This window comes from Artibeus jamaicensis, unplaced genomic scaffold (genome assembly GCF_021234435.1).
Source record: "Artibeus jamaicensis isolate MK-2021 breed Jamaican fruit bat unplaced genomic scaffold, CSHL_Jam_final scaffold_847, whole genome shotgun sequence".
Taxonomy (NCBI): domain Eukaryota; kingdom Metazoa; phylum Chordata; class Mammalia; order Chiroptera; family Phyllostomidae; genus Artibeus; species Artibeus jamaicensis.
Window position 1 is genome coordinate 13,289,619 of NW_026522057.1, and position 12,620 is coordinate 13,302,238.

The following is a 12,620-nucleotide window of genomic DNA, read 5'->3' on the forward strand; positions in this document are numbered from 1 at the left end:
CAGTCAGCGCTACTCAGAAGGGAAAGGGGAAAAGGCTAAGAACAAAGAAAGAAGAAATAGGACTGTCAGCATTTGCAGATCTTTTCATTGCAGTCAGAAAATCTGAAAGGTTCTACAGACAAATTAAAATTAATAGGAAAGTTGATCAGGAAGTATGGACATAAAACATATACACACAGAAATCAACTACGTATCGCTATATGAGCAACAATCAGACATGCAATATTTTAAACGTGTACCATTCTTACAGGGAAAGCTGAATATCCATATATCACAGGATGAAGCTGGACCTTTATCTAATATCATATACAAAAGTACACTCACAATGGATCAAAGACCTAAATGTGAGACCTAAAACTATGAAACTCTTAGAAGAAAATACAAGGTGGCAATGATTTCTTGGTTATGACACCAAAGTCACAGGTGACAAAAGGTTTAAAAAATGACAAATTGGACTTCATGAAAACTTTTCATTTTTGTGCACCAAAAGATATCCACAAAATAAAAAGGCAACCCACAAAATGGGAGAAAATTTATGCAAATCATGTATCTGATACGAGATTAACATCCCGAATATACATAGAGAGAGAGAGAATGCCTAAACCTCAACAGTAACAACAGAATAAAAAACCCGACTCAAAGTGGGCAAAGGGCTTGAATGGTCATTCCTCCAAAGATGTACAAGTGGCACATGTTCAGCACCATACATTAGGGACTCGAGAAGCAGATCTACGAGCTATTACCCGCACTCCTTAGGATGGCTTCTACCAAAACCAGAAAAGAGTAAGTGTTGGTGAAAAGGCAGAAAAGTCGGAACCTTGTAAACTGCTGGTGGGAATGCAAAATGGTGCAGCCAGTGCGGAAAGCGTGAGGGTGTCTCCAAAAAATTAGACATAGAGTTACCATGTAATTCCACTTCTGTGGATACATATTTTTAAAAACACTGAAAGCAGGGTCTCAAAGACACCCATTTTGTACAGCATTATTCAAGATAGTTAAAACACGGAAGCAACCCAAGTGTCCACCGACTGATGAACGGACGTGAAAAATGTGCTGTGTACATACAATGGCATATTACATCCTTTATAAAAGAGGGAGGAAGTTGTGAAAGGTGCTGCCAGATGGAGGAACCTTGAGGGCATTATGCTCAGTGCAGTTAGCCAGTCACGAAACACAAACACGGCACGATCCCACTTACAGGAGACAGTCAAAATCAGAGCGACAAAGGGCAGAAGGGGGTTGCTAGGAGCGTCAGAGAGAGGGGAAGGGGCAGTCCCTACTCCAGAGGCACAGAGCTCCAGTTTACAGATGAAAGAGCTGTGGGGGCGGGTGGCAGAGATGGCCGCATCACTCATATGAGTGAATTTGATACCGCTGTACTGTACACTTAAGAATGGTTAAGATGGGCCCTGGCTGGTGTAGCTCAGTGGGTTGAGCGCAGGCTGCAAAACAAAGGGTCACCAGTTCAATTCCCAGTCAGGGCACATGCCTGGGTTGCAGGCCAGGTCCCCAGTAGGGGGCGAAGAAGAGGCAAACACACACTGATGTTTCTCTCCCTCTCTCTCTCCCTCCCTTCCCCTCTCTCTAAAAATAAATAAATAAATTTTAAAAAGAATGGTTAAAATACTAAATTTTATATTACATGTATTTTACCACACATACACACAAATCTGCCATTTGCAATAGAAATAAATATATATAAGGGACCTTGGTGTATACCTAACAAAAAAAAAGGTAGAACAATTAATAGAGAAAACGATTAAAAGACATTCAAGACCTAAGTCACTGGGGTGACATATGTCACATTCGGAAATGCTAAGGCAATCTCAGAAGGTGCCAGTTTTTCCCCAAATTGATCCACAGGTTCAATGCAAGTCCAGCCAACCACGTTTTCCAAGGAACCTGACGATTGTGGACTTTGTAAGAGAGAACGAGAACAAATAGAGCCAAGACATGCCTGATGAAGAACGAAGCTGGGAGGGCCTGACGTTTCAGATGCGAAGCCTTAGACCATCTCGGGACACAGAGAAGGTGGCACAGGCACCACTGCACGGGCCCACGAAAGAGAACGAAGGCGAAAACACAACCCGCACGTGTGCGGAAGTGCGGTGTGTGATCAGGGTGACGTGGCAAATCCGTAGTGAAAGCATGAACTACAGTAACTGATGCGGGGACAGCTGATTTTCTTCACAGAAGTAATAAAATAAAATCCTTCATTCATATCATACACAAAATTCAATTACAGCAAGATAAAGATTTCAATGTAAGCCCTGGCAGGTGTGGCTCTGTGGATTGAGTGCCAGTCTGTGAACCAAAGGGTCACCTGTTTGACTCCCAGTCAGGGCACGTGCCTGAGTTGCAGGCCAGGGCCCCAGCAGGGAGTGCACAAGAGATAACCGCACACTGATGTTCCTCTCCTTCTCTTTCTCCCTCTTTCCCCTTGCTCTAAGAATAAATAAATAATACAAATAAAATCTTTTTAAAAAATTTAAATGAAAAATGCAAATTATTAAAAGTTTTAGAAAGAATAAAGAAGTATTTTATGACCATACATAACGAAGATTCTTTAACAAAACGCAAAAGTCGAGCTCTAAAAAGACTGATGAACTTCACTAAAGTGAGATAAAAACCTGTTCATCCAAAGACACTATAAAAAACCTGCAAAGATGAGTCACAAATTGGAAGAAGATATTTGCAATTCATAAGTCACAAATGGTTACCATCCTAAACATATAAAAAAAGTGAAAAACCACTAAGAAAGCAACAGAAACATCGACAGAAAATTAGGTAAAAGACATGAACAGGCATTTCATGGAAGAAGAAACCTGAATGGCCAGTAATGATTCGAAAATACATTCAACCTCATTAGTAATCAGAGAAATGCAAATTAAGATGGTAGAGAATTACCATTTCATGCAAAGTAGTTTGGCAAAAGAGAAGGAGGCTGGCAAACTCTGATCCTGACGTAAAGCAACGGGAACTCTTGCGCACTGCCGCTGGGAGCAAACCGAGGCAAAGCCACTTGGGAAGACAAGTGGGCACTGTCTCATCAGGCAGAACAAGCGCACACTCCGTCGCCCAGCGGTTCTAGCATCTCCTGCGCAGGTGCATCTGGAGAGGCAGCTCGGAATGTTCGCAGCAGCCTCATTGGGAATAACAGGAAACTGGAAACAAAGCAAATGCCCACGGATGGCAGAACAGAAAAATAAACTGCAGCACATTCGAACAATGGAAAACTACACATTGGAGAAAATAAATGAACTGCAGCGCAACATCCACCTGGGTCAGTGTTTGAATCGTGACGTGGAGTTGAAAAATAGAGCGTGATTTCGTTTTTATAAAGCTCTAAAGCCAGCAAAGTTCTACAACGCCCAGTTTGGGGGGGGTGTGCACACGTGGCCAAGCTACCCCCCAAAAGGCAAGAAAGTAGAAACACAAATTTCATGGGAATATTTACATGTAAAAGGGAGAAGAGGGGCACCTGGCGGATGCTGTAATTCACCAGTGGTGTTCGCTGGTGTTTGTTACATTATTACGACTTTATGACCTTCATAAACATTATATATATTCTTCTGTACAAAGCAGCACTAAATGTAATAAAAAGACGTGTGACGAAGCGAGTCATGATCAATCCCCAGCACATACAACTGATTCTCCACGTGCTTCCCGCATGCCAGGTACAGCACTAATGATGCACACACATCATCCTACTTAGTCTGCAGCAGCCCTACGGACAACGGAATACAAGGAAGCGGACCACCAGAGAGGTTAAGCAGCCTGCTTCTGGGACCTGAGGTGCAAATCCAGGTCTGCCTGGCTCCTGGGCAATCCCTCTTCGCCACTGGTCCCTGGCCTCGCACACCACAGGAGCTCCCTAAGCCAGGAGCCTGCTCGGGTCCCCTCAGATCACTTAGCATCACTCCCTCCCGAGTCCCCGGAGCACTTCCCACAATCAACACACTTCGCCTCCTCTATGCATCTAAGTCCTCCATTTTCCAACAGCTCCTCCAGGACAAAGGCCACACCTCTGCCTTCTCTGCCCTTCCAGGCCCAGTGCCGGTCACTAGCAGGCGTACAATAGATGCTTGATTTGGGTTGGGATGTCACAGAACTTAGCGAATGTGAGGAGCCCCAGAGCCAGGAGGAAGGGGCGCGAGGCCGGCACTCACCCCGCGGGCTGTAGCCACGGGACTCCATGAAGGACAGGCCCAGCCGCTCGTCCTCCTGCAGGGTGCTCTGGTCCGTGAAGCTCCGGTCCACCGCGCTCATCATGTGCGTCTTCTCCTGGCGGTAGTTGACGGTGGCCTTGGTCATGTTCACAGGCTTCCTGCAGAGGGGGGTTGACGGGAGACGTGGATGCCGAGCTGGGCAGGGCAGTGCCCCGAGTCGGATGGGAAGCCCAGCACTCAGGGGCCCTGAAGCCAGGTGCAGAAACCATTCTAGAAGCATCTTTGGATGCTGAGAGGGCTCTGCCTCCCTCCTTCACTCACCAGACCCAGAGAGGGCTGCCTCCCCCCAAAAGGGACTGGACAGGCACCCTCTCCTGAGGACCTTTGCTAAGAACAAGGGATGGAGCAGCAGTGGGGACCTGGTCCCAAGGCTCGGGAAATGGCAGGAAAAATCACTCTGGTCCTATTTTAGTGTCACAGCAGTCACCCCATCCCGAACTCGGAAGACGGCTGCGCCACTCCAGCCCCCGCATCCCCTCATCCATCGTCCTTTCCCCTGTCCTCACCAGTAACCTGCCCTCACCAGTCACCTGCCCTGGGAACTCCTTTTTCTCGTGTAATGAGATGGCCCACAACCCTCCTTCTGGGCAGAGGGTCTGGCCAGTGCTCGGCCAGTGCTCAGGAGTCCTCCCCTGTGCCCGGAGTGAACTCCAACCACGGCTGCATCTTACCCCCAAGCTCCCAGGATGGGCCCAGCACAGGCCACACTAGACTTGTAAGGAGATCCACACAGGTCCATGTTCCCACCACTTAACCATCAGTCCATCCAACCGCTAGAAACAGCACCGGGAAAGACAAGAGGCCCCGCCCCACCCCTCCCAAGGGCAGAGCTTCTGCAGAAGGCCCTGGGCAGCTGCCCTGCACAGCCCAGGTCTTCAGCCAGATGAGGAAGGCAGTTTGTGACTAGCGCCAGTCGGAGTAAAGTGGGAAGGAGAACAAGGGATGGGGAGCCAGGGACACAGCTCCTTGACGAAGGGGCCAAGCAACAGGCAACGACTTGGGACTCACTTGAGATTGAAGAAGAGCAGGGGCACAATCCCATGAAAGGCTCCAGACGAGAGACCTATCAGCCCTGGCCAGGTGCAACAAATGGATCATTCCCCCCACCCCCTCTCTCTCTAAAATCAATAAATAAAATTTTAAGTTTTGAAAAAGAGAACTATTCACTTGCTCGGCCCTACAGCATGCAACAGGTGGGGCAGACCTAAGAAAGGACTTTCAGGTTGTGAAGGCTCAGGGACACTGATGATCACAGAGAATAAAAGGCCCATGAAGGCATCTTCCCACACAGGCAAATTCCAATTAGCCTGTCCTGGCTCAAGAGCTTCTGGGGCAGAGGGAGGACAGGAGGACCTCTGGATGCCCCTTCTGCCAGGACCCCAATGTCCTTCCTGTGCTAAGAAGATGGCTCTGGGGACTGATGCTGCTGTGCGCTGAGAGAGGCACAGCCTTCTCAGCCTGGACCAGGGACAGCTCAGTGGGCCCCAGCCTCCTGCTCCCAGCCCCACCCACAGGCTCTGGGCATCACCCTCACTGTGGCCCAGAGCACAGCCAAACACCCCTCTGAGGGCGGATGAGGAGAAGCCGCTGTGGCTGTGACCTTGACCATCCAAATAAGAGAGAAGGTACAGGAAGAAGGGAAGAAAAGGGAGGTGAGGAGGGAAAGAGAGGGGTGAAAGAATTAGGATACAGAGAAGTAAAAGCAGGTAGGAGATGAAGAGAGAATAAAGGGACAATGACAAAGAGAGAGAGAGATGGGCAAGGGAACCGAGGGGGGTGTGGAACAGAGAGAGGGAGGGACAGGTCAGACACCAGCACGCCACAGGGAACACAGAGGACAGAGGACAGCCAGTCAACCCGGCTGGACAACGGTGCCCAAGGAGCACCCATCCCGACTGGACACCGGCCTAGAAGGCGGTCCCCAGTGGTGGACCACAGGGCTCTGTTCCCGCCCTCCCGGCCCACTCGGAAGAACTGCAAACACCAGCCAGGCAGACCCACAGGAGACAGAAGTGGCAGGGACACCGAACAGGGCCCGCCTCCAGCTGATCTCAGGGTGGGATTAGCAGATGGAATGTAACAGAGACACTCAGAAAAGTTCTGCATTTGGTTCAAACATGAACCACACAAGTGGAGGGAGGAGAACTGCCCTGTCAGCAGTTCCTGTAAAAGCCTAGCTGGAGGTTCCCAGTGAGTGGACGTGGGCGGGGTTGCTGGAAAAGCTAGAACAACTCTGGGTGACACTGATGCAGACAGAGGGTCAGGGAGGAGGAGGTGTGAGACCACTGTCCTCTGGGCTGGTCCAGGACCATCTGAGCCTGCTCTGCCAAGGAGGGAGAACAAGCAAGGGTGGGGGGAATATTCTAGAAGGCTTGTAGAGTCAGGGAAACAGAGTAGCATCAGAAGTCAGACAGGAACCTGGGTGGTAACCCCAGCTTGGCACTTCCTGTGACCTCTGACAGGCCCCTTACCCTCTCTGAGACTCAGTTACCTCATCAGTAAAATGGGGTCACAGCTCCCACTTGTCAGGTCTGGTGTGAGAACTCTGTGTGAAGAACTGAGCCCAGAGGAAGCACCCAGGAAAGGGCGGGTCCCAGAAGCTGAGGGCCACTCAGCCAAGAAAGGCTCCTGGAGACCTGACTGCTGTCTGCACTGTGCGGAGACCCACCGGTGTGGGGACAGCTGCCCCCCTCGTGCACACACACGCACACGGCTGTGGACCGCAGAGCGGGGCTGCATGGGGACTTTCCTGGATGAGGACTGTGGTCTGACCAGCAGGGATGGCTCCCGAACACCAGGGGCTGCCTCAGGGCGGGGCAGGACACAGAGCCTCAGGGAAGGGAAGAGACTTGCCTGGGATGACTCAGCAGAGCCAGGTCTGCAGACTCTGACTACAAAGCCAGTGCCTGTGTCCTCCACTCGAGGACGACAGGGAGAGGACAGTCAGAGCAGAGGAGGGGGCTCAGAGACAGAGGAGACTACCGAAGCCAGAGTGGGTGGGACGGGGTCTCCCAAGGAGGGGCCGGGTCCCAAGGCCTGTGGAGCTACTTACGGGTAGTAGGAGTAGGCATAGTGGTCTCTCCTGGCAGCGTGCAAAGAGAACAGCGCAGTCGGGCCCAGGTCCTTCCACAAGGCCAGGCCCGGGGCCGCACACCGCCAGCGGGGAGGAGCCGGGTGCTTTCTGGGCTGGAGGAGGCCTGCCCCAGCACCAGACAGGTCAGAAGGGCCTTCCTTGTCCCAAGGGCTGGCCAGGCTCAGTCATTTAGGACCAGGACCCAAGGCCCCCTCTGGAACCTTCCCTGAGCCTGCTACTGGGGTGCAGAGAAGGTGGGGAAAGGGCCTGAGGGAAGCAGAGCTTTCAGCCACTCATACGTGTACACACAGAGAGAAATACACGGAACTGCACGCCCACACAGAGGCAGACACACTCAGATGGATACACGCTCACTCTGTATGCAGGTAGAAACACACAGACACTATATGCACTCACAAATGCACATGGACCCACATGCACAGACACATGTATTTAAACACACATTGACACACTCAAAAACATACACACACAGTGGTGCACACACACAGACACCCCCCACTCACACACCCTGCTCACGGGCCCCCACCCTCAGTCCTTCTGGCCCTGAGGGAATAGCCGTTTGTGTAAACTTGTCCCTGGAAGGGAGCAAGCAGCTGGGACAGGGAGGGGGAGGGTGGAGAGGGCTCAAGGGAAAACCTGGGGTCCCCCTCACCCACCCAGACTGCTCCGGGTGTGGAGTCCATTAAAGAAGTGAGGTCGCCCCTCACACGCACCCAAAGCACAGCTTGGATCAAGAACCCTGACGTCACCACAAAGCACCCACAGAGACGAGCCAGAGCAGGTCTGACCCCCACTTCGCAGGTGAGGAGGCAGTCAGGGTCTCACGGGACTCTCTGGGGGTCCCTAGTGGGGTCCAGAGCAGGGTCAGGACCCTGACCCCAGAGCCAGCTCTCTCTGGAGGCCCAACCGAGGCACACCCAGCGGCCCTCCATTCACCCACCCCCACATCACCTTATCAGCAGAACCCTAACACACGGACTTCCACATGGCCCTCCACAAAGAAATTCTGCAGACTGGGGGGTGGGAAGGAGCGAGGAGGGTGGAAGACTGAGGTCCAGAGAGGGCAGGAGCTTGCCTCGAAGTCACACAGCACATCTCATCCATCCCAGGGAAGGAGAGAAGGGTCGAGGGCCCTGTGGCTGCTCAGGGGCCCTGAAAGAGGCAGTGTGGCTGAAGGAAGAGCATTCTTCTGCGCTCCTTGAAAGGTCGTTATTTAAAAGAGCCCTCCCTGACCACTACCCCATAATCACTGACTACATTATGTTCCCTTTACTCTCTCTGCCCCCCACTTGGAGACCCTGTTCTTTTCACAATTCATAATCATCCATTTGTGCTTCTAATTTAATGCAACGCGCCGCACTAACTACAAAGCACAAGAGGATTCTGCCCACCACTGGATCCCCGGGGCCCAAGACAGTGTCCAGCACATTATAATCTCTCGATAAATAATTCATTGAATAAGTAATCAATAAATAAGGGGGAATAAATAAAAGATCTCCACCTCCATGAGCTTCCATTCCTCCTCTAAACAAGTGATGTTAATAATACCCCCACCTCCACCTTCCCATCCCCTGGGGCTGCTGAGGTTTAGGCAACAGGAAGCGTACGCTCAGCTCTGCACTGGGGGATGCACCGCCAATGAGACGGAACCTTCTCTGCCGCAGAGTGTTCAGTCCGGCAGGGAATATGAACATTGAGCAAAGCACTGTATGAAAGTAACTGAAAAAAGTGCAAGGAAAAGAAAGAGTTGCAAAGGGAAAGGGAAGAGGCTCTAGAAGCAGAGCAAGGAGATCTGACCCAGCCTGAGGTCTTGGGCCTGTGGTCTGGGGTAGGCCAGGCCTCCCCCCCCAGCCCTGGGGTCCTGGGCAGATTCAGCCAGACTCACTGTCCCCACGGGCAGGGCAGGATGGAGAATCTGACATCTCCTCCCATCTGGCCCTGACTATCTCCCATAATTCCCTGCCCCCAGCCACCTCCTTCCTCCAACAAGGGTGCACAGGGGGTAACTGAGTAACTACCCTCCTATAGCAACCTCCAAATCTGTTCATTACATTTGCACCCCAAGTTGATCTGAATACCCCCCTGCCAGGACCACCCTGTCCCATGATGGACACCCCGCAGTGCAGACTGAAGGAGCCTTGAGGGCCACAGTGCACCCTGAGGGCCAGGGAGAACTGGGGCAGGGTAGAGTGGGGGTATAATGACAGGTTATAGAACGGGCTGAATAACTTTTAGAGGAAGGGAGGATCCTGAGGCTCCTCAAGTTGCCTGAAGGGTTTATGGAGAAGCAGTTGCATAAGCAGAGGGTTTCCTAGTGAGGGCCTGCCTGGAAGCACCTCTGGCTCACAGCCTCCTGGGCCCAAGCTCTCTCTGCAGAGATGGATGACATCCCCCACTTTGCCAATCCTCTCTCCTTGAGGGTAGATTGTTTAGGGCCTCAAATGCCACTTGCAGTCCCCCAGTGTGGGAGCCCTCCCTCACACCCCTCTCCATCTGTCCCACGCCCCAGTGATGTGGGTGAAGCTCCTAGTACCTAGTAATTACTCAACAAATGATGCTTTAAAATTCAAAGCTATGTGGAAAGCGGGGCAGGGAAAAATCGAGCCTAATGCCCTGGACTGGCCACCAACTTGCCCGCTCCCCACACCACCTCCCCACTGTGGGCAGGCCCTCCCCCCAGATTCTTCTCCTGCTGGTGCCTGGCCTCAGACAAAGGGGCCCTCGCCAATTCTTCCTCGTCTTCCTAGAGCCTGCTTATCTGCCGCTGGCAGCCCAGAGACCTGGCGCCAACTCCTCTGTGTGTGCCCAGCCTGGCAGCAGCAGGGGCTACAGAAGCCAGAGCCCAGGTGGAGAGAGGGCAGGGTAGGCTGTGCCTCTGGTTCCCTGGGTGACCTTGGGCAGGTCCGTGCCACCTCTGGGCCTCAGCATCTCCATCCATCAACTAAGGGCTGTGTACAACAGAGTCCTAGGGCTGCCTGGTGGGGAATAAGGTAAGGAGGGGTCTCAGAAGCCCCCATCAGGCTCCAAAGAGAGCTCAGTTTCAGCTGCTCCAGGCATGGGCTCCCAGGGGAGGTTCATTTGGTGTTTTGAAGACAGGTCCTGTTGCTTTCCAAAAATCTGAAACCCACTAGACTAGATGTCCTTGAACTACCTGGCAGCTCTCACTTTACTGGGCTCTGAGCCTCTACAGTTCTAAATTCTGAGTCTTAGCATCCTAAGTCCTGGGTCTATGAAACTCCAAAACTCCATGCTTCTAAGTTCTGGGTTCTAAGATGTGCCGGGATTCCTGCTGCCCACTGCCAAGTTCACCAGGACACACGGCCCTTGCAGACATCGAGGCTAGACCTTTGAGGCGAATCTTTAAGGCTTGGGGGATAAAAGGGGCAGAGAGAGGACTTCTCTGGGTCATGAGCCCAAGAACTCCTCAGGCACCAACGTAACAGGGTCTAAGGCAAGCTAAGCCCAAAGGAGAGTGAGGCTCAGGGTCCTTGGCTTGAAGGGGAGTGAGCACCTCCCTCACTGCTCAAGGTCAACACCTCAATTCCATGGTCAGAGTAGACAAGTTGGCAGAAGGTCTGCAGGGGGATGGGGATTCAGAGTCACGTCACCTCCACTCTCCCCCTGGAACAGCCCAGCAGGTGCAGGAGGGCAGTGCCTGCTACTAGCATAGCTCCTTGGCAGCAGGCACCGAGCACCCTTTCCTGGACAGCAGTACCTGGCACCAGCCAGACCCAGGCTCCAGCCAAGCTGCTCAGGGGCAGCTCTGTTTGCGGTCTCTGGCTTCCCACTGCCCGGCTTGGGTCCATCCACAGGCCTGATGCCCAGGCTGGCAGTCCTCCACACACCCACAGCGGCCCCCTGCCAGCCCCCAGCCCTACCAGTCTCCAGCCATGGCTCCTCTATGCCTGCCAGGCCTCTGAAGGGCAGGAGCCACAGGTGGGCAGGGCACCACCTCACTCACCCCTTACGGATGATGATAATGATGGCCCCCAAGAGGAGTATGAGGACAGCAAGTCCCCCAGCACAGATGCCCAAGATGAGCCCCATCTCCTCTGATCTCTGGGACACCTCCAGGGGCCGCTTGCTTTCCTTGCAGGCAGCTGGGGAGAACAAAACAGGGCGAAAGATCAGAGAGGAGACGGGGACCACCTACGCCCTGGCCTGAGCCACAGGGGGTGAACCGGGCTGCACAACACGTGTGCACCGAGACACCTGCCCCTCTCCACAGGTCAGCTTTCCAGCAGAGCTATCTCCTCGAGACCCCCCATTCCTTCTGCGTCCCTGCGTCCGCTTCACTTGCGCTATTCCCCTACCAGGAGTAGCTCCTCTATCTCACATCCTCCCCGTCCTACAGTGAATGGGGGACCTTCGGACCCACCTTCTTGCCCTCCTAGGATGTGATAGAAGGAGAGAATTATACACCTAGAGTCTGGCGAGAACATCTCAGGATGGGAACCAACTGTTTGGGAGCAGGGTCCACCCTGTCCCCACCACAGGAAAGGGGACAGATAAGAACCCAAAGCTGTGCCCAGCATCCATCACTCCCGTGGCCCTGCCATAATGGCTGCCCATACACAGGCCTGTTCCGGGCCCCTGCCAAGGCCCCCTCTGTGAGCACGAGCAGTGGAACAAGGGAGGGAGTTGTCCCTGCTGCCTAGTCTGAGAGAAGGAGGCTTGGGGTGGGCACATGACGGCCAAGAAGGGAAACGTTTTCTGACCCCAGGCAGGCTGGATGACCCTCCTCTGCTCCCAAAGGCCTGGGTGCTCAGGGTCCACCTCCCAAAGCCCAGCAAGCGACAAACCCCCAGACCCAACAGGACTTGCCTTTCCTGGCGATGCGGATGCAATTCAGCCGGGTCTCCTGGAGGTACAGAAGGGGGTCTCAGCACCAGTGAAGCCCAGCCCTGACCCTCCCCAGGAGGGAGCCTGGGACAGCTTCTCCTGACCCTGGTCAGGGCTTGTCTGGTCTGGACAGTGACTAAAGACACCCCACCCAGCAAGGGGACCTGGGGGAACCTGGAGGGAAGGGCTGAAAGGGGAGGGACCTGCAAATAGTGCAAGACCTTAAGAAAGAGGAATGAGATCAGCTAACGAAAGAAAGGTGTCCCCCAAATTAGAATCGGGCCTAGGTCCAGGGATCTACTTAGGAACTGAGAAGCCTGGGTAGGAAAGACAGAAGACAGAAGGAAAGACAGGGGCTTGGGGAGGAGGTGGGTTCTAGGCCTCGAGGTCTGGTGTGAACAGAAACCTGAGACGGTCTCCTCCGGGGAAAGAGGAGCCTGAGACGAAGACCAAGG

At 53.1% G+C, this 12,620-nt stretch overlaps 1 protein-coding gene across 4 annotated transcripts in view; it reads right to left on the minus strand.

Annotated features, from left to right (window-relative positions):
• The window catches only part of PTPRU (protein tyrosine phosphatase receptor type U), a 75,860-nt gene that overhangs the window by 25,321 nt on the left and 37,919 nt on the right, over positions 1 to 12,620 (minus strand). For 3 of the 4 annotated variants that reach the window (XM_037149284.2, XM_053660410.1, XM_053660411.1), the window contains exons 13-15: positions 12,148 to 12,184; positions 11,285 to 11,423; positions 4,170 to 4,327 (exon numbers count right to left, since the gene is read on the minus strand). In XM_037149284.2, coding sequence (XP_037005179.1) covers positions 4,170 to 4,327; positions 11,285 to 11,423; positions 12,148 to 12,184 — 334 coding nt within the window. Of the gene's footprint in view, positions 1 to 4,169; positions 4,328 to 7,281; positions 7,312 to 11,284; positions 11,424 to 12,147; positions 12,185 to 12,620 lie in introns of all 4 variants that reach the window. The other variant, XM_053660412.1, reaches the window with a different exon arrangement.